General features: G+C 40.0%; 2 protein-coding genes and 1 long non-coding RNA gene across 4 annotated transcripts; 1 reads left to right on the forward strand and 2 right to left on the reverse strand.

Moving 5' to 3' along the window:
• Positions 1–1,956: 1,956 nt before the first annotated feature.
• Ggamma30A (guanine nucleotide-binding protein subunit gamma-e) lies at positions 1,957–19,157 on the reverse strand. Its single transcript, XM_033474658.2, has 3 exons — positions 19,021–19,157; positions 15,338–15,504; positions 1,957–3,252 (listed from the first exon to the last, which is right to left on the reverse strand). Exons 2-3 carry the CDS (start codon positions 15,448–15,450, stop codon positions 3,147–3,149), a joined length of 219 nt encoding a protein of 72 aa, XP_033330549.1. The 5' UTR covers positions 15,451–15,504; positions 19,021–19,157; the 3' UTR covers positions 1,957–3,146.
• Positions 19,158–21,220: 2,063 nt separating this feature from the next.
• Positions 21,221–23,752, reverse strand: LOC143260185 (uncharacterized). Of its 2 annotated transcripts, none has more exons than XR_013034320.1 (2): positions 23,614–23,752; positions 21,221–22,799 (listed from the first exon to the last, which is right to left on the reverse strand). It is a non-coding gene; the product is annotated as an uncharacterized LOC143260185 (long non-coding RNA). The 2 variants fall into 2 exon arrangements; XR_013034321.1 differs by lacking the exon at positions 23,614–23,752 and adding an exon at positions 23,322–23,607.
• LOC117222748 (tRNA-uridine aminocarboxypropyltransferase 1) lies at positions 21,714–23,007 on the forward strand. Its single transcript, XM_033474637.2, has 4 exons — positions 21,714–21,944; positions 22,067–22,207; positions 22,307–22,490; positions 22,605–23,007. Exons 1-4 carry the CDS (start codon positions 21,714–21,716, stop codon positions 22,925–22,927), a joined length of 879 nt encoding a protein of 292 aa, XP_033330528.1. The 3' UTR covers positions 22,928–23,007.
• Positions 23,753–23,850: the final 98 nt, after the last annotated feature.

The following is a 23,850-nucleotide window of genomic DNA, read 5'->3' on the forward strand; positions in this document are numbered from 1 at the left end:
CAAGCTGTGCCCATCCTCGATAATTGGTAATTACTCGAAAGTCGGCGGTCCGCTGCTCGGATCTTCTTGCGAGTATTAAAAAGTGAAAGCAATTTTTTTAACACCGAAGATACCGAGCAGTCGACGCGTTATAATATCCGACGGTAACGCTCTGCGCAACTTGAACTAGCGCACGTAAAATCTACGTGTTCCCTCGATTCTCGTAGACGCAACATTTTACATAAATTTTCATGATTTTTAATTTTTATCGATTTATTAAAAAAACGAGGCAGAACATCGGAGAGCTCTTTAATCTTTAACGATATAACGCTCGAGCGACGCTGTTCGAGTCCATTTTGTCCCGGAGAATAAATATTATTTTATTAGTATTATTAGTAGTAGTAGAATATCATGAAAAATATGTAGAAATAAAATTGTGAACGATTATAAAATTATTATTATTATATATATATTATGTTATTATTATATATATATTATTATTATTATAAAATAAAAATATTTGTTTCAATTCGATGACTTATTTAAGTTGCGTAGACTAGAAATAATTAATATAAAAATTCATTAACTCTGTCGTAGATAAATTAACGCGTCTATAAACAATACCATGAAAAATACGTAGAAAAACTATTGAGAAATAAATTTATAAACGATCCTAAGCACAATCAATAAGAGAAAAATTTCATTTTCAGTGGAACAACTTACTTAAGTTTCGTCGACCAGAAATAATTGCAATAAAAATGTAATATCGGCTCTGGACAACAGCACGAAATTCGCCGTTGCCGTGAAACAAATAGCTGCAGCGGTGGTCGCAGCGTAGATCGGATCGAAGCGAAGGGCGTGTTATCGTGATACGTTGGTGAAACGCCAGCGTGCTTCTCGGAGAAAAATCTCGTCCCCCTCTGTTGTGTATACGTGAGAGAACGCATATTTTTTTTTCGTTCGGCGAACGCGTCAAGAATTCACGCTGTAACAGAGAGTAGAAATAGTTGGCAAGTGGTCGGACAGCGGGTCCACGGGGCTCGCTACAGAATGTCGTGGGCGAGATGTCACGGAGCCATGACAATGGCCGTTCGGTACAATGCGTTCCCCTACCTTCGCGTGCGATTCGCAGCGGCTCGAAACGTCGGCGCGGCGGCATCGATGATCATCGGAAATAAGAGCGTGATCCCAATGAGCCACGTTCGAACGTGTCTCGTGCTCCCACTGAAAACCCGTAACTTAAACCGGACCTCGGGATTCCATCGACTCGACGTTAAACAGAATTTGTCGAATTAACCCCTTGACGTATCATTTTCTTCGCGGTGTACATGTTCACCGACGATTCCAGGGGATTCACTGTAATTGTTTCGTTGGAAAATAATACTTTCGAAGCGTCGATGTTCACGATCGCGTTCTAATCGTAATTCCGGATCGTTTGATATTGAAAACGACGTGAAATCGATGAACAGCGACGCAAGGAATACAATTGGTCGGCGAGCCGAATAGGAATAGGAATACAATTGTTCGGCGATCCGAATAAGAATAGGAATACAATTGTTCGGTAATCCGAATAGGAATAGGAATACAATTGTATAATAGGAATGCAATTGTATAATATGAATACAATTGTATAATAGGAATACAATTGTATAATAGGAATACAATTGTATAATAGGAATACAATTGTATAATAGGAATACAATTGTATAATAGGAATACAATTGTTCAGCGAGCCGAATAGGAATACAATTGTTTGACAAGTCGAACATGACTAGGGATACAATTGTACAATAGGAATACAATTGTACAATAGGAATACAATTGTACAATAGGAATACAATTGTTGCTCGCAATGCCGGAGTTTCTCGATCAACGATATTCCGCCGTGAATTTCTGACAGTGAAATGCGCTTCCAACGAGAGTACGCGATAGATCCGTGTCTACAGATTGCACAGGTGTAAAAATGAAACTCCCAAATACGTGTTGAAATGATATGAATATATTATATTTCCGTAAGAAATTCGCATAAATATGCACAGCGTATTAATCGTCCGTTCGTATGAAGTAAAGTATGTGTACGTGTGTGTGTGTGTGTATCGGCATGGGTAAGTGTGGTGTGTTGCGTGTGTGTCAGTCCGAGCGTGTATACATGTGTACGTGTGTCCGTGGACGCGTGTATGCGTGTACACATAGTGACGTTAGATTACTTAAGATAAAATTATTGTTTACGACGTAATGAACGATTCAAAGAGATTTCCATAAATAGCGGATAAGAAATCGCAACGCGGCGTTCGACGCGTAACATCGGTTTATCTCAACAATGTCGGAACAACGACGAGGCGGAGCTACGACCGGAGCATGATTGTCGCCGTCCGTTTCGCGGTTTCGTGTTTTTTTTTACGGGAACGCGTCGGCCTGTGTGTCTCTGTAGAAGATATTCGTTAGTGTATATAATAATAGTCTCGATCGGCGGCGTTCCGATCACGGCGCGATTTTTCCAGCACGCCGCCGATTTTTCTTGTTCCCGGCTGAGAGATCTCGGAGACACGCTGCGACAAAAGGATCACCGACTCTCTCTTTCTCTCTCTCTTCTCTCTCTCTCTCTTTCTCTCTCTCTCTCTCTCGGGAGCGGGAGAAGGAACGCGGTGGAAACGCGCGACGCGAAAGTTTAACCGATTGAAATCGCAAACGCGGTGATTATTTCGCGTCTCAGCTCGGTCTGAGGGCTCGCAGCAAAGTCTCGAGAGTCTGCTCGTTCGCGGTCTGCACGCGCAACAGGATAGTTCTGATGACCAGGACGATCAGATTGCCGAACGATTCGGCCCAGCCGGCCGAGCATCGAGCCCCCTCGGTCTCGAGCAGCGGTCCCCGTTCGATCGGGTCCCCTGCGATCCCAGGAGCCGCTTGTCCGTCGTCGATCGGCTCGTGCTCGTCGTCGGCGAGGCCCCTCCGATACCGTATCCCCGATCCCGACGGTGTCCTCGTCCTCCTCATCGTTCTGTCTTCTATTTCACGCGGCTTCTTCCTTCCTTCTCCTCCTCTTCCTGTTTCCCCGTTGTCTTCGAACACGGCTCAACGATCCGCCCCTTCTTCCTCGGATGTTCTCGCTTCCCTCCTCCGTCCTTTCCCTCTTCCGTTCCCACGCTCCCCGTTCCTCTTCGTCCTGATTACATAATTATGCATTTGCCTTTCTCGGCCCAGGGATTGTTCTTCTTGTCGGGCGCGTGTAGCAGCGGGTCAGTCTTCTCGTTCTCTTCGACGTACTCCCTCATCCTGGAAAAGAAACAGAATCCTCCGGTCACGTTCGATCGCACCCAAGGCATTTTTTTCGTTCGACGCTGATCTATGTGAATTATAGAGTGGCGTGCGTTACATTACACGGCGGTGCGCGTAATCGTACAGGGTATGACAAAATTTTTTCGGAATTCGGAAACGAATGGGTTCCCGAGGTCATTCGAAGTAACTTTTTCCTTAGCGAAAATGCGATCCGCCCCTTCGTTCACGAGTTATCGAAGAAAAACGGTGACCAATCGGAGGCGAGCTCGGCTGACGCGAGGCGGCCGCCCAGTTCCGCTCGTTGGCTCGGCCGCTTAGCGCCGCCTCGCGCCAGCAGATCTCGCCTCTGATTGATCACTGTTCTCCGGTTAATAACTCGCGAACGATGCCTCGTAGAAAATTTTTGTAAAGAAAAAAGTTGCTTCGAATGACCTCAGGAACCCCTCGTTTCCCGGAAATACCACAATTTTGGGACAGAAAGCTAAAACATACTGGCAAATGTTGTTTTATAAGAACGATGAGATCGAATTTATTTATTATTTAATTATAATATATTTATTATTATTTATTATTATTTATTTATAATATTATCATTATTATTTAATTATAATATATTTATTTTCGTCGTTTTTATTCGAACGCATGCTCGAATTGAGAAATACATTCGATCATTTCTTATAAAAAAAAGGTCTTGGCAGCGGCAGTCGATGTTGAAACAGAAAATGGGAAAACGATCGAAATGATCGGCGCGATTTAGGCTCAGCATTACGTATTCCCGTTGTTCGAACAGCTTCGCTCTTAAGATCAGCAAAATCCGACGCGAAGGATTGAAAGTGCCGGAGCAGATTCGATGGATAGATGGAAGAGGCACTCGTCCCTGTCTATTCCAATATTTTCATTATGAAACAGGCACCGTGCTGCGGTCGATCCCTCGTATAAGGTTTCATAATGAAAGTAATATTTCGCGTGGGCAAAAGATAAGTATCTTGGAAACCGGCGACTGTTAAACAGAACAAACGCGCAACTCGGCGCTTCCAGCGTCGACTGTTCGACGAAATTCGACTGTGCAAAACGAGAGATTTTTCACGCGTCTTCTTTGTCTCCGAACTAAATACAGTGATGTCTCTCTAATTGACGCTCGAATTGTCATCGAAAATGGACAATTTGAGAAGGGGAGATACGATTATTCGAGCCTCGCGGATCGTTTCTATAGTTACGAATTGTCAACAGTTATAAAAACGAGCTGCTACGAGGCTCAAATAAACGTATCTCCTCTTCCCAAATTGTCCAGTTTTGTGGACAATCTGAGAGCGAATTAGGGAGAATAATCAGAGACAATAATAATTAGGGCTCAGAATGAGAGAGAGAGAGAGAGAGAGAGAGATTAGGGCTCAGAATAAGTAGGGCTAAGAATAATTAGGACTCGGAATAATTAGGGCTAAGAATAATTAGGACTAAGAATAATTAGAGCATAGAATAATCAGGGCTCAGAATAAGTAAGACTCAGGATAATTAAGGCTCAGAATAATTAGGGCTTAGAATAATTATGACTCAAAATAATTAGGGCTAGGAATAATTAGGGTTAAGAACAATTAGACTCAGAATAATTAGAGCATAGAACAATTAGGGCGCAGAATAATTAGGGCTCAGAATAATTAGGGCTCAGAATATGTAGAGCTAAGAACAATTAAGGCTCAAAATAATTCGGGCTAAGAATAATTAGGGCTCAGAATAATTAGGGCTAAGAACAATTAGGGCTCAGAATAATTAGGGCTCGAATAATCTCCTCTTCGGCTGGAATCGCGATTTAAATCCGAAACGAATGATCGAATCGTTGGGAACAGCGCTCGCGCGAGCGTAGAATTGCTCTGAATATAACAAGGTTGCAGCAGCGATGCAAAGAAAATCACGGGGAATCGAATAAGGAATACTAGTCGGCCGTTGCGAACGGCTCGGTGAAAGGGACTCCGGCCCTCCTCGGGCCGATTTTGCGTTCAAGGAGAGCTCTGTGTTCCAAAGGAACGCCGAGAGCCTGTCTTATTACGCACGGCTAATTTTTCGTATTTTCACGCCGAACGTTTCCGAAAGCTGGATTACCGATTTACAAGATTCGCGATTTCGTTTTTTCGAAATCCGCCGCGACGATGTTGCTTCTTCGCCGCCAGATAATATAATACAATAATAATATTTATATATTATATATAGTATACAGGCTGTCCCAAAAATATCTCGCAATCCGAAAGTGGCGGGTTCCTCGGGTCGTTCGAAGCAACTTTTTCCTTTACAAAAATGTTCTCCGAGGTACCGTTAACGAGTTATCAACGAAAAACAGTGACCAATGAGAGGCGAGCTCGGCTGGCGCGAGGCGACCGAGCCAATGAGCGGAACCGGGCTTCGCGCGCTGGTCGGCTGGGCCGCCTCCCCTCAGCCGTACTCGATTCTTATTGGTCGCTGTTTTTCGTTGATAACTCGTTAATGGTGCCTCGGAGAACATTTTTGTAAAGGAAGATGCTGCTTCAAATGATCCGAGGAATCCGCCGTTTCTGGATTGCGAGACATTTTTGGGACACCCTGTATAATAATATAATATGATAATATAACATTGACAACACTTTGTGCAGAAATACATCGTGGTCTTGCGTCACCCGATAGGTTCGTTAAACAACGTACTTTCGTAGATGAAATAATTTAATTGTCCGTTTTACCGTGACACAATATTTTAATGCAGGTTTGCCGATCGTATCTTCCAGATCAACTTCGAGATCGACGATAAACGCAATTTTTACCGCTCCGCTGCTTGTTTCAGATTCACGGATAAATACAGTAATATGCATCTCTAATTGACGCCCAGATTGCGCACAAAAATGGACGATTTGGGAAGAGCAGACACGATTATTCGTGTTGCGGTTTACTTTTATTATAATTATAATGTTAATAATATTATAATATTTTATTATATATTATTATATGGACGCACCGTATAACGAAAGAAAAATTATATACGTACGAAGGCTCTGAGACCGATAAAATATGATTACATATACATTAAAAAATACCGTAACGAGGATTAAATCGCGACTCGAGACTCGCAAAATATGCGCGCAAATAATAAGTGTGTTCGTTGCACGAGGCTGCGAGTGGAATCAATAAAATCTCAAAATAGAATGGACGATTTCGAAGCGCTAATTGCCTTTTAATTGCGCTTTATAAATACCGGTCACACCGCCGGCAAGAAATGTCTCACGATCTAGTTGGACGGCTCGCGATTTACCAGAAAATACGAGGAAAATTCTAGGCTTTCACTTATCGCTTTTATATTAGAAACGAATGTAGGTCAACGACCCCCGCCACACGTCGTTCACCGCCGTGATTTCGTTGGTCGTGATCGCCGTCGGATTATAATTTTCTTTTTAATTATTCGAGAAGAAGGGAATTCGCGCGTTTCGCGGATATCGCGCATCGCGAATAGTTTATCCCCTCCTCCGCCCCCCTCCCTCCCCAGATTTCGACGATAACGGTCGAGCGAACGTTCGAACGACGTCGGTTTTATCCCGGTAACCGGAGAGAGAATCGACTCGACTTAATTAGATTAAAATCGTGCACGTTCTCGTGATACGCAGAAATTAGAACGGCGAAGCAAGTGATATAAGAGGCCTTTTAAAAGAATTCAACGGGAGATTTATATTCTTTCTCGCACGGTGAAAGCTTCGATCGAGATAACAATTTATTCGATTTAATCGAATCGTGCGCGCTCTCTTTAGACAGCGACGCGAGTCTGCGAATATTTATCTGCTGAATTTTATTGCTCCCCGATTTAACGATTATTTTGTACGCTTCCCAGGAAAATATTGTTTCGCGAATTATAATTCGTTATATGTATTATATTATATATATATTAATTCGTTATATATATTAATTATAATTATAATTCGTCGGATTCGCGTGGATCGAGTTATAACGAAAATATTAACAACGAAACGATCGCGAGCAATTTGCTGATATCTCGTTCGCCAATGAATCGCGTCGCGAAGCTAGTTTTCCCGGAAATTGTTGGACACATTTTTATTTTATACAGCGCCGAAACCGGATTCGTTTAAGCTGCGCATTTCTTTGCGTATATTTACTGTACACTTCGACAGAGAAGTGTAGCTAAAAATTTCTCCCAGCGATATTTTTATAATATCGAGGAAACGGTGAAAGAAAATCTCAGAAACCAGTCGTTTGACTGGTTCCAGAGAGCGTCAAGCTCTTCCGATTTTGTCCGACACTGTCCGACATTTCACCTACGTTGTCATAAATGCCGTAGAAGTAAACTCCGTAGAGAGTCCGCTGGCCGCGGCACGCGCGGAAGAAAGGGTATAATTTAGCGAGTATACTCGTAAATAGAAATCTGATGGAAAAGTGAGCAGGTGATAAATGTGAGAGGTCGCGTGTATCGCAGCCGGTGCTCGAGGTTATTTCTCTGGAAAGGAAGTTCGGTCCTGTAGCCAGGTCGAAGAGCTGAAATCGTTCGCGATGTCGTTCCCGGCGACGGTCTCTCGGTCCAAGGGAAAACGCTATAGAAGAGGAGACGCGATGCGACTCGAACGCAGGAGCCGAGACGAGCCGAGCGAGCCGAGTGGAGTCGAGCGAGCCGAGCCGAGTAGAGTCGAGCACCGCCGAGCCGAGCACCGCCGAGTCGAGCGAGCCGAGTCGTACACCGCCGAGCCGAATAGAGTCGAGCACCGCCGAGCACCGCGAAGTCGAGTACCGCCGAGCCGAAGGGACATTAGCGCTGGCAAAAGAGATTAGTTTGATCGGAAAGAGGGGAAAAAATGGGAGGTACCTTTCACTCCGGCACTCTCCGAGTAGTCGACCGCGGAAACTTTTTGCTTTCGGGGTACGATCCACCTCGAAAACCGCAGAATCGGGATAACTCCGGCGAGCGAACGCAGTTCCGCGTTGTTCCGCAACCGAGGGGGAACACCATCCAACTTCCCCATGTGTTATTAAACCTCGTTAACGATGCATCATCGCGATATATTCCGCGTTAAACTCGGATTCCGCTTCGATACGAGCGGCCTGCAACGCCGATCTAGATAACGAATCCCCTTTCTTTCGCAGGATACACCCGGCTGTAGCCTAATTTTCAGCAACATACCAGTACTTCCTATTGACGATTCTTCCATTCGATGTCTACTCCTTGAATATTTTATTAGCGCGACTCGTAATCGTTGACGTAAGGCATCGTTTACACGGCATCTTCTGCGGTGAGCATAATTACAGACTCGAGGTAACTTTTGCGTTGTTACCGATATCCGATCGAAAACTTAACGAAATAGAGGGCGCCCGAAGAGTCGCTCGCGGTCGGGAAACGAGGGGCCAATGAGAGGCGGGCTCGGCTGGCGCGAGGCCGCCGAGCCAATAAACGGAACCGAGCTTCGTCCGCTCGCCTCTCATTGGTCAGCGTTTTTCCTGAATAACTCGCGAACGAAGCCGTGGATTGCGTTTGCGCTAAGGAAAAAGTTACTTCGAATAACCTCAAAACCCCTCGGAACCTGATTGCGAGTGACTTTTCGGACACTCTGTGCATCGGTAAAAGCCAATAATATCGATTCCATCGCGTTCAATGACCTTTGACCGTTCGCACGTCAATTTCATAGGATCATTTCATGTCGAGTTTTAGGTTTTTGTGAGCAGGCACCGATCACGCGTCATTTTATGATCATAATCGTGAAGAGGATCATCCCGCAACGAACGATGTGAACACGTTGCTACTCTTCTCTTCAATCTATTCAAATAATTAAACGAGGAAATTTCTCTTGCATTTAAATTCCGTTTCTTAGTATCAACTAAGTCAATTTTTATTTTGCATAAAGATCCACGGTCTATAGATAATAATAATGATAAATCTATATAATAATAATAATAATAAATCTATATAGTAATAAGTCTATAGATAATAATAATAATAATAATAATAATAATAATAATAATAATATTAATTCAGAAACGAGTCGCAATGTTTCAAAAATTCAGGATGCGATCGATTCGATGTTTCCTCGTTGAAATGTGATTCAGCCCGACATCGTGATTAGGGTAACCTAATTTTGTGCAAGATCGATAAACCATAGATTCGACGCGGTTACGACGAAAGAAAAAGTAAATATAATAATTGAATAATTTATATGATATCGCGCTGTGCCACTTTCAGCCGATTAAAATTATTTCGAAAGTTTTAAGATTATTATACATGTCTATTTGTTTCCCGTTTCAGGCGAACGATGCGGATAACCTCAAATTTGCATAAATATCTGCAGATATCCAGCGATTAGCAAACACGAATTTCCCGACACGACGGTAGTAAATCTGCGATTTTTCTTCGTTTCTTTTTTTCTTTTTCGTTTTTTAATTAATCGCCGCCTTCGTTCGAATGTCACCAACCGCGGAAGTTTTGCCGGAAACGACGCGACGCGAAACGCGCGTCCTTAAGCGGGTAATTACCGGGTTGAAATTGAGAAAATCATTTGCGAACGGTACTTTCGCCAACAGCATCATCTCCGTCAACGGCACGAATCGTTATTTTTTGTGTCTGGAAAGCATTTCTGGCTTCACGATAATGATACAACATTAAATGTCGGCACACGCGTTTTACCGACTTCCGTTTTTTTTTAATCACCCTCGAATTATCTTTCACTTCGAACTCAGTTAACGAGAGGATGTTTCGATTAATTGTAGATTAGACGGACTAATTTGTAACAACGAGCGTGGATGTTCCTTCTGTCCAAGTGACAAGAACGCTTTATTATTGTTATTATTATTATCATCTATAGACTTATTATTATACAGATTTATTATTATTATTATTATTATTATCTATAGACTTATTATTATTATTATTATTATCTATAGACTTATTATTATTATATAGATTTATTATTATCATTATTATTATTATTGTATAGATTTATTATTATTATTATCATTATCTATAGACCGTGGATCTTTATGCAAAATAAAAATTGACTTAGTTAATACTAAGAAACGGAAATTAAAAGCAAGAGGAATTTCCTCATTTAATTATTTGAATAGATCGAAGAGAAGAGTAGCAACGTGTTCCAATTTTTCTAACGCGTTCATACGTTGCTATTTTATGCAGTCATTTCTGTCGTAAATGCATAAAATCCGCAGTCGAATTATTCATCGCTATTTTCGAAATTACTTTCGTTTATTCGGATATTAACATTGTGACACTTTTAAACGTACGAGTTCGAACCAGGAAATTAAATATTGAAATGCAATGTTGAGAAGACTTACCGAACGTAACCTAGTTCGTCAGAAAAAAAAAGAACTTGCATACACATACATGTTCGCTACTCGTTCTGTTTCTTCGAACAGATTTTTCAGTAATTCGCAGCGAACTTTCTATTGTTTGCTGTACGCTGAACTTTCTTGCGCCGCTTTACGCGTTGCAGTAAGCAGGTTAATGAACTTAAATTCCATCGCACTTCGCCGTACCGGGGGTCCCTCTCGGTTCACGAAAATTTCTAACGCGTTCTAAAGCTTGAAAAAAAAATAGCGGGGCCATCGAGTTTGCCTTCTCGGTCGCCGGTGCAGCGAAGTGTGAAAGAATAGAGAGCGACCGTTAAGAAAGATCCGAGACCCTCTTGACACTCGACAAATTGAACTGTCCGTATAATTTTCCTGTACAATTAATTTCGCGTCGGTGGAAAGAATGTTATGAAACTCGAAATCAGTCAATAAGTATATAGTATTAGTATTATAATATTATATATATATATATATATATAGTATTATATATAGAGTATTGTATTATATATTATAATATATTATATAGTATTATATCAGTATAATAATAGGAATATAATATATATATAATAAAATATGTAAGATTTAATATATATAATATATAATAATAAAATATATTAAATATAATATAATATATATATAGTAGTATTATAGTATTATATCAGTATAATAATAGGAATTTACGAAGGAGAAGCAACGGAACAAGGTACATATTTTTTAAACGACGCGGTTACAATTTTATTTGCGGTTGCCTCTTGCAATCGTCTTCGAAAATTTCTATTTTGCATAAAGATCCGCAGTTCGGTTATCATGTAAAACGTCTCGAACGTTCGATATCTTGGATCAAAATGGAAGAAAACCTACGATCGGCCGACTATTGTTAACCGCACGGGAATCCGTTATTTAATCCATATATTCCCGCGAGACAATCGTAATGGAACTCCTCGTTGATTGTTTAAACGCGAATCGGTTCATTCTTCGCGCCTACGCCCGTGCGAGAGTAATTATACAGTTGAGCGCGTAAGAGGTGATCGTTAAAGTTAACAACATCAACATCGTACGGCCCGCGTTAAAAATTCATAATTTCTCTTTAAACTAATTCATTTTCGACCTAACACCCGTAATATTCGTTTAACGGTGATACAAAGATGCGTCAATTTATGGAAAAAAAGAACATTCAATTTTACTAATAAATATTATATTATATTTTTTATTAAATAAAAAGTTGCTTACTAATTTTTTCGATCACTATTTCACCGTCGTGCGAAACATGAAATGGGAACGAATCGTTAATATTGTCGAAAAAATTGTTCTACAATAATGTAATAATCAGATCGATCGGATGAACGTTCAACGAATTTAAAAAAAAAATGCACTGAAAATTGTAATAATTTAATGTATTACAGTATGTATTACAGTAATGTCTCTCTAATTGACGCTAAGATTGTCCACAAAGATGGACAATTTTGGAAGAGGAGACACGATTATTCGAGCGTTCCGGTTCGTTTCTATAGTCACGAATTGTCGAACAATTATAAGAACGAGCCGCAGGGCTCGAGAATAATCGTATCTCCTCTTCCGAAATTGACCATTTCAGTTGACAATCCGAGCGTCAGTAAGGGAGACATTACTGTACTTCGGATTTCTTTTTACTTTTCTCTATTGCTCGCTTCGCAATTGTATTTTTCTGATTCATTCATAGTAATATTAAAATAATATTGATATTAAATCATATTAATTATTAATAATAATATCGAAAGTAATATTAAAATAATATTAATATTAATAATATTAATTATTAATAATAATATTAAAAGTAATATTAAAATAATGTTAAATTCATAGTAATAGCGGCCACGCTCGGTATATCCAGCAACATTTTTCTGATTTCGAGGTCTCCCTTATCCGTTGCACAACCGTGAGAATTCAATCTCCTCGGAGAATCTGCGCGAACGCCCGCTCGTAATTTCGCGTTTTGAACCGCCATGAGAAATTTCGCGAACCGCCGATCTAAGAAGCCTTGTGTTCCCATAGCTTCCTTTCTTCTTGCGCTCGGCGGCCCGCTGTCAAAATTATCCGGCTCCTCGCTATCTCGTCCACCGTCGACAATTAATTACGCTCGTTAGTTAGCCGGCAAGCTTTTTTACCAGAAACTTAAATCGGCTCTAATTTTTCGGTTCAATTTAACGCCGATCGATTCGTTGAAATTGTTCGTTCGATCGTTGTAACAATACAACGTTTACAACGATACCGGTATGAGGGTGCCCCCCCCCCCCCGGAGCATACACCTCACGCTGTACGTACACCTCAACAAAACTCGGCGATCTAATTTGCTGGTGATTTACCTGCCAATATATCCAATCATTGTTGACATCATGAGCATTTTCTTAGAGAACGCGGCCGTGCCACGTATCATCGAACAGAAACGAACGCTTTGATGCTGGACACTTCCCTTCGAGTCGGCTGTTTCCGGAATTAACACGAAACCTGCCACGGTCGAAATGACCGATTATTTTATTTTACGATACTACAAGCTTTGGAGACTTCTTCGTGGAGAACGATCGAATAAATTATATTATCGAGGCAAGTCTCGTAATTAAAACTTTACAAAATCCAAGTGAATTCTATTTTCTCACTCTTACGAGTCAATGCACGCTAATCGTCGTTACAGGTCGGTTGGTGTTTAGCGTTAATCAGCTTTCGAGCGGTCGGACGAATGTTACAATTGAACGAAAATTACGGAGATTTCATTTTCTTGTCGAAATTGTTGTCGACGGAATGGGAACCGAGGATCCCAGGAGTTTTCGTGATATTTATGAAATAAAAAATTGTTAATATAGGAATACGTTGCTAGGTTCTGAATTGTTTATACAAGTATTTATGTGATTAAATAGTCGAAGAACAATTTTGGATATCGTTGATACGAATTGTTAGCGATTATTCGTACGATTGTAAGGTAACGCCTGGATGCATATAAAAATCAATTATTATATTTTCTATGCAATTGATAAAATTTTTTTCCACTGTACGGCACGGCTCGTCGATAAAATAATAAAACATAACGATGGATCTGTATATTAGTTTGGGGCTGCATGGCATCTAGTGGGGTGGGAAAGCTTGTGTTCATCGATTGGATAATATATATTTATAATAGATATTTATTATTTAATATATTAATATTATGTGTAAATAATATTTATGTGTAAATGATATTTATTATTCAATATATTAATATATATTAATACTTTCGGCTCCCGCGAACTGGCATAACGTTTACACACAACTAATGGCATCGTAACGATTCGATAAGAGGATAATAAATAAATGTTATTGGCGTTAGCGAGACAAGATGCTCGATAAGATAAAGAGCGAGCGCATTTCACAAAAAATATTAGCCCAGTACCGAGTACCGAGATAATTGTTGCTGCTAATACCCTGTGTATTTATGGATGACGAACCCTGTCGTGATAAAGATGGAATGCTAGAATGCGATTCGATGGTTGAACCAAAATTTTATGATCGTTCTTGCTGTCAGTTTATCGTTTATCGTTCAATTTACTATCGGAGCGACTATTATTTTATTTATGTGTAAATGATATTTATTATTTACTATATTAATATTATGTGTAAATAACATTTGTATATAAAGAATATTTATGTGTAAATGATATTTATTATTTAATATATTAATATTACATGTAAATAATATTTATATGTAAATAATATTTACACGTAAATAACTACGACAATTAAAACACAAATCACAATCGACGTATCCTTCGTTATCAATTTCTCGATCAATTTTTTTTCGAACGACACGTTTCGCTCATTATTTCCACAGCCGACAACAATAAAAAGCATAAAAACGAAACGATGATCGGAAGATTCGCCTGGACCGAATAATTTATCACAAAACCGTCGATCGATAACGTTTCTCGATTCCGGTATTTTTCCAAGTCCGTCGTGTCGACGCGATAGTTTTTCACTTACCGCACACAACTATCTCAGATCACTCCCGACATCGAATACAATAGCTCGAATGCAACTAGGTTGCAAAAACAAAACAAAAACAGAAAAAGAAAAAAAGAAAACCACGAAACGATAGACTCGACCGATTAAACTATCCGTGTCTCGCAGTATGGAATAAATATTCCAGCAGCGGATGCTGGCTGCACTTTTAACCCGCGCCGAACGAGAACTGTCTCGGCCGCAAAAGAACAGTAGCAACGACGGATAAAATCTTCTAAATATATAACAACGCTCTGTCGCAAACACCGTGCTCCATAAATAATGCATCGGAAGCTGTCGATGCGTTAAAACGCCGCGAAACAATTTCACCGAACGAGACGGAACGATCGAAAATCCGCAAGAATTAACGAAACGAAAGACGAAAGAGTTGATCGAACGGAGCGGAAAACATCGAAGACAATCCCAAAAAATAGAAATTCGGAAAATATCGTTGAAAATATCGAGAAAATAATTGTAATTAATAATTGTTTATCGAGATCATTGAGATTCGACGATCCCCGCGTTTCATAGCACTCAATCGCACGCAAAAGTCGCACACCAATAAATCCGGTGCGTTTCTAAGAAGCGTCTCTAGGATGCGAGGGTGTTACAGGTACGGCTACTATAAACAAAAAAAAAGAAAACGAAACGAAATCAAATGAGAAACGAAAGAATAAAAAAAAACCGTGGCGATCGGTTCGAAAAAAGCAACACGCATTAAACGCGTGTAACAAGATGAAAAATCGTTGGATTCGGATGAACTTACGCGGCGATACTTCTTGACAGGGGCCATCGTTCCATGCTGACCTGATACTTCATGTTCTCGATCTGCTTCTTCAACGCGTCCTTGTCCATGTTGGCGAGTACACTGGGATCCATGGTTATAGCCGCGCCTCTCTTTCGCCAGATAAGAGCCGAATAGCGCTTGCGCCTCTACGGAAAATCAATAGAACTGTCTCTGTATATGGGGACTCCTGTTAATGGAACACAGAAGAACCACGTCACCGGACAGGCAACAGGACATTTCGTTCTGTTACTCGGTTCGTTTGTTTTTTTCCCGTGTTTTCCGATTTTTTTTTCATTTTATTTCTGTCAATTTCGCCGGCGACTCATCAAGCGGAATCATCGCGCGAACGTCTCTCATCGATTCGCGACGAGACGTTGACAATTGCGTGGAACGATTCGACGCCCATCTTTTTACCAGACCGCGGATATGTTTAGGAAAAGTTTCAATTTTTACGGATTTTTACGGAAAGTAAGTGAAGCGGATCCGCCATTTGTCGCTGCGAACGTTTGGCAATCGCAGTAAATTCTCTCCAGATCTTCGGCCTCGTGGCTCGTTTTTATAATTGCCGATTGTCAATAATTATAAGAACGAGGCGCGAGGCTCGAACAATCGTATCTCCTCTTCCCAAATTGTCCATTTTGGTTTTGCGAGCCGATGGAAAATTGGAGAGAATTTACCGTGGACGTTCGTTGATGCGAATGCCTCGGCGAATGTCGGAAGATGCGCGATATCTACTTAGAATTATTGTTCGATAATTTCTATACAGTTACTTTAACCATTTGCGCTCGAGCGGCGACCCCGAGGCACCGCTAAAAAATGTTTATATCGCGTTCCAAAATAATTCTTGCATCGAGAAAATTTAGATTTGAAAAATTGTTAAAAGTATAAACCGTTGTGCGAGTCGCGAGACTCGATTTCGCAAGCATAAAATGCGCTCTGTCGTATAAAGTAGAGACAGCGTGGGTCGGAAAAATCATTTTAGATTTACAGTTAAAACGGTTTCGAGCGCAAAGGGTTGATTCGACTCGTTGTAAAATTTTGTTGTTGGGATAACTCGACGCGACGCGTCGTCTTTGCGAAACAGTCTCGCAGAATTGCATACTTGAATTAAATAAGTTATTTATTTCTCAAATTATTCAATTATTTACTTATTCGATTGCAAATAATTTATCGATAATTATTCTACAAAGTACAGTAATGTCTCCCTTACTGACGCTCGGATTGTCCACTAAAATGAACAATTTGGGGAGAGGAGATACGATTATTCGAGCTTTGCGGTTCATTTTTATAATTGTGGACAATTTATAGCTATAAAAATAAACCGCGAGGCTCGAATAATCGTATCTCCGCTTCCCAAGTTGTCCATTTTTGTGGTCAATCTGGGCGTCAATTAGAGAGACATTGCTGTACAGTAATGTCTCCATTACTGACGCTCAGATTGTGCAGAAAAATGGACAATTTGGGAACAGGTGATACGATTGTTCCGGCTTTGCACTATGTTTTTATAATCGTTGACAATCGGTAAGTATAAAAACGAGTCGCAAGACTCCCCTTCGCAAATTGTCCATTTTTGTGGACAGTCCGGGCGTCAATTAGGGAGACATTACTGTAGACAGCGCCTGCACGCGTCAGTAGATACAGCGAGCAGTGATCAGACTGCAGCCAGTCGATGGAACAGCTGCTTCTGTTGTTTCGGACCAGAAGCTGATCTCTCGAAGATCAAATTTAATTTCATCCGAAACTCTCGACTTATATATTTTTCCTAAGAGAATATCGCCCGTTTGTTTATCGCGCTCTGCGAATAAACTGGACGCTCCGCGTATTCCGATAGTATTTTCCGCGAGAACATGGAAGAAACTTTGGACAGCTACCGCCGCAGTATTTCCCGCTTAGAACTACTTAATGTCGTAAATACTCTACTTTGCAGACATAGTCCCTCCGCGTAAAGTCATCGCTAATAAACCAACCACTGAATTCTTAAAGCTTGCCTTTCCGTTTACCTTTCTTTTTCTTTTTTTCTTCAATTTGCACAGAATAATCCGACTTCCCAAATCGAACGAAACAAACCGACCGTATTCATTTAAATATAATTACAGTAATGTCTCTCTTACCGACGCTCAGATTGTCCACTGAAATGGACAATTTGGGGAGAGGAGATACGATTGTTCGAGCCTCGCGGCTCGTTTTTATAATTGTGAACAATTTACGATCGCCTTCGCCGATCTTGGCTCAATCGACCGTACATAGTAAAATCGTGTCGACCAATGCGAACGTCACAACGATCGGCGCGTTGAACATTTTTGCTGCAACGACATGTCTCTCCGCTTCGCTCGAGCATCAGCGGAACGCGTCGATAATAATAAAGCGATAACAGCAGCAAGCTTGAAATAAATAAAGCAAGCTCACGGTTTAATTGTGCCGCGGTTTCCGCGAGCCGAACGTTAACATCCTAAATAATATGTTTATTGCGTCTACTGGAAAGTTCCGAACACTTTCTAACCAGTAAGGATTAACATACTTAAAGTCACAGAAAGCAGCGGCGCCGGGCAACGTATTACTTTCAACTAGCAAATGTTCTATATGTCATTGTAAATCACGCGTTTGAAAAACGAACGCGTTCGCGCGCTTGTATTACGATCGAACGAAGAAAAGGTCTCCGGTAATTTATGTTGAAATCGAAGAGAACAGGCTATTTAGTTCGAATTAAAAATTCCCGGTTTTCACGTTGGAATCGAACGATCGGATCGCTATACAGTAATGTCTCCCTTACTGACGCTCAGATTGCGCAGAAAAATGGACAATTTGGGAAGAGAAGATACGATTGTTCGAGCCTTGCATAACCTTGACATAATCTTGACAATTCGTAACTATAAAAATGAACCGCGAGCGCTCGAATAATCGTATCTTCTCTTCCAAAAATTGTCCATTTTCGTGGGCAATCGGAGCGTCAATTAGAGAGACATCGCTGTATCGCTTCCTAATCAAAAATTCTCCTGAAAATTTCATCGTCTACCGTGATCAATTTATTACAGTAATGTCTCCCTTACTGACGCTCAGATTGCGCAGAAAAATGGACAATTTCAGAAGAGGAGATACGACTGTTCGAACCTTGCATAACCTTGAACATAATCTTGACAATTCGTAACTATAAAAATGAACCGCGAGCGCTCGAATAATCGTATCTCGTGTTTCAAAAATTGTCCATTTTCGTGGACAATCGAAGCGTCAATTAGAGAGACGTCGCTGTATCGCTTCCTAATCAAAAATTCTCCCGAAAATTTCGTCGTCAATTAGAGAGACGTCACTGTACCGCTTCCTAATCAAAAATTCGCCTGAAAATTTCGTCATCTACCGTGATCAACTTATTACAGTAATGTCTCCCTTACTGACGCTCGGATTGTCCACTAAAATGGATAATTTGGGAAGAGGAGATACGGTTATTTTCATAAGTGTGGACAATTTATAACTATAAAAATAAATCGCAAGGCTCGAACAATCGTATCTCCTCTTCCCGAATTGTCCATTTTTGTGGTCAATCCGGGCGTCAATTAGAGAGACATTGCTGTATTCGGAAACTAGAGAAGCGGCAATCGGTGCCTCCGAACGGTTTCCAGTTACCATAAGGTTTTGCGAGTGTCGTGTCAAGGGGCTGGTGTACTTACCCTTAGAGTTTCGGGATGTGCGGAGCCTCGAAAACGGGAACTTGCACACGTGTCACAGGCTCCGTCCGCTGAATTTCGTCGAATATTCGAGTGGCACCCGTAGCACTCACCTTGCCGGAGGTCGATAAAGTTCTGAGAGTAGCCGACTCTTGCTAGGTTTCTCGATTCGCTTACGGAAGCCTCAACAAAACTCGGCAATCTAATTTGCTGGTAATTTACCTGCCAATATGTCCAATCATTGTTGACATCATGAGCATTTTCTTAGAGAACGCGGTCGTGCCGCGTATCATCGAACAGAAACGAACGCTTTGATGCTGGATGCTTCCCTTCGGAGTCGGCTGTTTCCGGAATTAACGCGAAATCTGCCACGGTCGAAATGACCGATTTTTTTATTTTACGATACTACAAACTTTGGAGACTTCTTCGTGGAGAACGATCGAATAAATTATATTATCGAAACAAGTCTCGTAATTAAAACTTTACAAAATCCAAGTGAATTCTGTCTTTTCACTCTCACGTGTCAATGCACGCTAATCATCGTTACAGGTCGGTTGGTGTTTAGTGTTAATCAGCTTTCGAGCGGTCGGACGAATGTTACAATTGAACGAAAATTACGGAGATTTCATTTTCTTGTTGAAATTGTTGACGTCGGAATGGGAACCGAGGATCCCAGGAGTTTTCGTGATATTTATGAAATAAAAAATTGTTAATATAGGAATACGTTGCTAGGTTCTGAATTGTTTATACAAGTATTTATGTGATTAAATAGTCGAAGAACAATTTTGAATATTGTTGATACGAATTGTTAGCGATTATTCATCAATTTTATTCGTACGATTGTAAGGTAACGCCTGGATGCATAAAAATCAATTATTATATTTTCTATATAATTGATAACATTTTTTTCTCACATTTTAAGGCAGATATCAGATTGAACTGAAATCATCCGTGATGCCTGACGTAATTATTGAGTCGAATTTCGTTTCGCTAGATTGCTTGAACAATTTTATTAATTTCCTAAAATAACACAGGTTCACTACAGTTTTTTAATACATCCCCCGTATCTCCGATGTAATTTCATTATGTAAATTAATGATCGATGAAAAATGTATTTCTCGAAATTACTGCGACTTCACAAATAATACAAAATATTGTAAACTTCGAATAAGTGAGATTTTATTATCGATAAGTTGTACAGTCGACAGTTTCACCGTAATGCGAAATTCCGCGGAGAGTTTTATGATAATGAGAATACATAGGTATTTAAAAAACTTGACAAGTATCCCGCGAAAAACGAATAGCTTCGCCATCTTACAATCGAACCGCGAAACTAATTGAAACCTAACGCTGCGGACGAGTTATAGGAACACAGCCGAGTTGAGACCCAATGTATTGGGTTGGCAACTAAGTAATTGCCGATTTGTTCAATGAGATACAAAATTTTTTTCTACTTGGAACGAAGTTTAATCTGTAATGTATTTTCCATTTTGTTCGATGACCTTTCGCCATCTCTCTGACAACTTGAAAATTCCACGCTCGTAGAAAGCCCGATCCTTTTGCGGCCAAAAACTGAGTTAAGTGAGATTTTACAGCGTCGTCGTCGTTAAAAGTTTTACCACGAAGGGAGTTGTCCAGGGATCGAAATAAATGGTGATCCGATGGCGCGAGATCGGGGCTATATGCTGGGTGTAACATCGATTCCCAAGCAATATCCATCAATTTTTGTCGAGTGGACAAAGACGTGTGCGGCCTAGCATTGTCCTGCTGGAAAATGACACCTTTACCATTGACCAATTCTGCTCGCTTTCCCTTGACCGCTGCATTCAATTTGTCCAGTTGCTAACGTTCACGGATAATAAAAAATAACATAATAATAATAATAATAATAATAATAATAATAATAATAATAATAATAATAATAATAATAATAATAATAATAATAATTTTATAACATAACATTCACGGATATCATAAAAATGGGAGTGAGAGACATCTATAACTGAAATCGGCAATTACTTGGTTGCCAACCCAATAGATAGAGATACACTCGTACACGAAAGTATTCGAACGCTTACGCGTTTCTAACATTCAATTAATAAAATATATGCGTTAAACCGAAGCATTCGATATAAAATAAGACACGTATAACAAGGGATGGGTCTTAAGACTGCGTAAGTAAAATTAGAAAATAATTCAACAATTATAACATTTTACATATTATAATATAATTATCACAATTATAATAATATAACTATAACTTAGTTGCCAACCCAATATTATCGCAAACGAGGTATAGTCTGTGGTGTCGTAGCACATATTTTTTACAGAGTCGGCAATTCAGACCCCGAGACGGAAAAATCGCATCGCACGTATTGTCTGTACAGTTTTTAAGTCGGTGGCGACACGACACCTCGCATGGTGGTCGATCTGCTCGGATACCTCGTCTATGGTGATATGTATACCGTACCTGGTCTGTGCGCTCTCTTATCAATGAAAACAGTACATAATAATTTCTTAAATAGATGAATTGAACAATAAACATCGGAAAGTCTATTTTCATACGATTCATAATGTGTGCGATAAAAATAACTTGTCGGCTCTCCAGATTATCCTGATAGTAGTATGTAAAGCGTTATTAGGTAGGATTATATTGTACGTACGGTTAATTAAGAAACTCCTGCGTAATTAAAAATATGGCGAGATCGGATATGATAAACGATTATGCCAGAGATCTGACTAAGTTGGAGAGAGAACAAAGTATAATAGATAGAGCACCGTTTCGTCATTTAACGATCACCGATGCACACGTATTAGACTCGATAGAAGGTAGAGAGATATGCAGTCGTTGTTACAAGTCACGAAAGTTCTTTTGTTACTCGTGCCGCTTGCCGGTTATCAATGAGAAGTATTTTCCAAAAGTAAAGGTATCGTAACTTGTATATATTTACTATATCGTATAAACAGAGCGATACATATATATATATTATTATTATTATTAATATATATATATATATATATTGTATATATGGTTGTATACATGTTTTAGTTACCGATTAAAATCGACATCATTAAGCACGCCCGTGAAATTGACGGGAAAAGCACTGCGATTCATGCGGCTGTACTCGCTCCGGAAGATGTTAACATTTTTATATACCCTGACTTTCCGGAGATAATCGATAAGAAAGAGGTAAGTTCTACTGTATTACGTAAACTAAACATGTTGACTTAATTGATCGCACAACTTGTTCAGATTTTATAACTTGGTCTGTATAATATCATCCCTTAGACTGTCTTAATTTTTCCTAGCCAAACTGGCAAAACGATTGAATCGCTTTTCGAAGACGTGGTTAAACAAGGTGATCAAATAATAATAAACAGGATTAAGAATGCGTTTCCTGTGAAAAGAGCTGTTTTCATCGACAGCACGTGGCATCAGACGAAAGCTATCTACAAAGACCAAAGATTTAGAGGTATCGTAGACGATATTATCATTCTTTGTACGTACGCTTAATAATATCCTTTGATAGCATCGGAATTGGAATACTACGAAACAGAGAGATCTCGAACGATATAAATTTTTGTAGACTTACAGTGCGTCATATTGAAATCAAGAATATCGCAGTTCTGGCGTCATCAAAAGAAGAGCCCAAGATGGTATTTGGCTACGATCGAAGCGATTCATCAATTTCTGGTAGAACTGCACACGTGTGCGTTCGGCATCGTAGAAGGTTACGCGGATTTGGAGAATTCTGTTGTAAGATCGGTTAGAGAAGGATTACCTGAAACGGACCAGAGATACAGAGGTCAATACGACAATCTCTTATATTTTTTTAAGTATATGTACGAGAAGATTCATACTATGTACGATCATGATCAGTTATGGGCATATAAGAGGCCGTTGCTATAGTTTTTTTGATAGGAAATTATTTTACAAAGTAGCATTAATGTCTGACAGATCTATTACAATAAAACAATTGATATTAGAAATATCTCTACCGTAATTTTACCTCCGTTAGAACTTCTACTACGTACCATTCAAAATAATTAACAAAGTAACAAATAAGAATTGGTATGCGTAAATTTGAAAGTTTACTCCATTCGAAAAGTTTAAAATATTGGCATCGCTTTTATTAACATTTCACAGAAATGTTAATATTGCGCGTAACTGTTAATCGATTCATGCGAAATATACTATTATACTATTATATAATATACTATTGTAATATGTATAATATTGTAATATTGTAATATGTATAATATTATACTATTACGTAATACTATATACTATAAATTGATCTTACTATTTCTGTAATTCGATTTAACGATGTTAACGTCGCAATTATTTATTTGATCCCACAGCAATCGATAGATACGTATCTCCTATTTAGCGTTTTGCCTACGACCGGCAAGACAGTGAACGCGTTACCGCGAAGCCGGGGATTCTACCGTTGCAGGCTTGCAAACTTGTGAACCTCGAACGCAGCCTCTAATAGATTACGAAAACGATGTTTCTCGAACAGAGGTGGGTGACCTAATAGGTATTCCCAGTAAACGAAATACGAAATCGTGTTATCTATTTCTGTGTGAAAATACCTCTTCGCGGCGAACGGGACTTGCGGGAAAGCCTTTTATACCGCACAGCTCGCGAACCCGGTCGCCGTTCGTAAAATCGAGCAGCCCAGCTGCGCACGGGGAGCCCGGTTGGTCCGTTCATTGATCTGCAAAACGTCGCATTGTTTATTGTGCACGAAAATAAACAATCGGAGCGGGGAGTCGGCACGGCGCGTAGAACGTCCCCAAACACAGGGGAGGCGGCACGTTCGCTGGCGA

Source organism: Megalopta genalis, chromosome 10 (genome assembly GCF_051020955.1).
Source record: "Megalopta genalis isolate 19385.01 chromosome 10, iyMegGena1_principal, whole genome shotgun sequence".
Taxonomy (NCBI): Eukaryota; Metazoa; Arthropoda; class Insecta; order Hymenoptera; family Halictidae; genus Megalopta; species Megalopta genalis.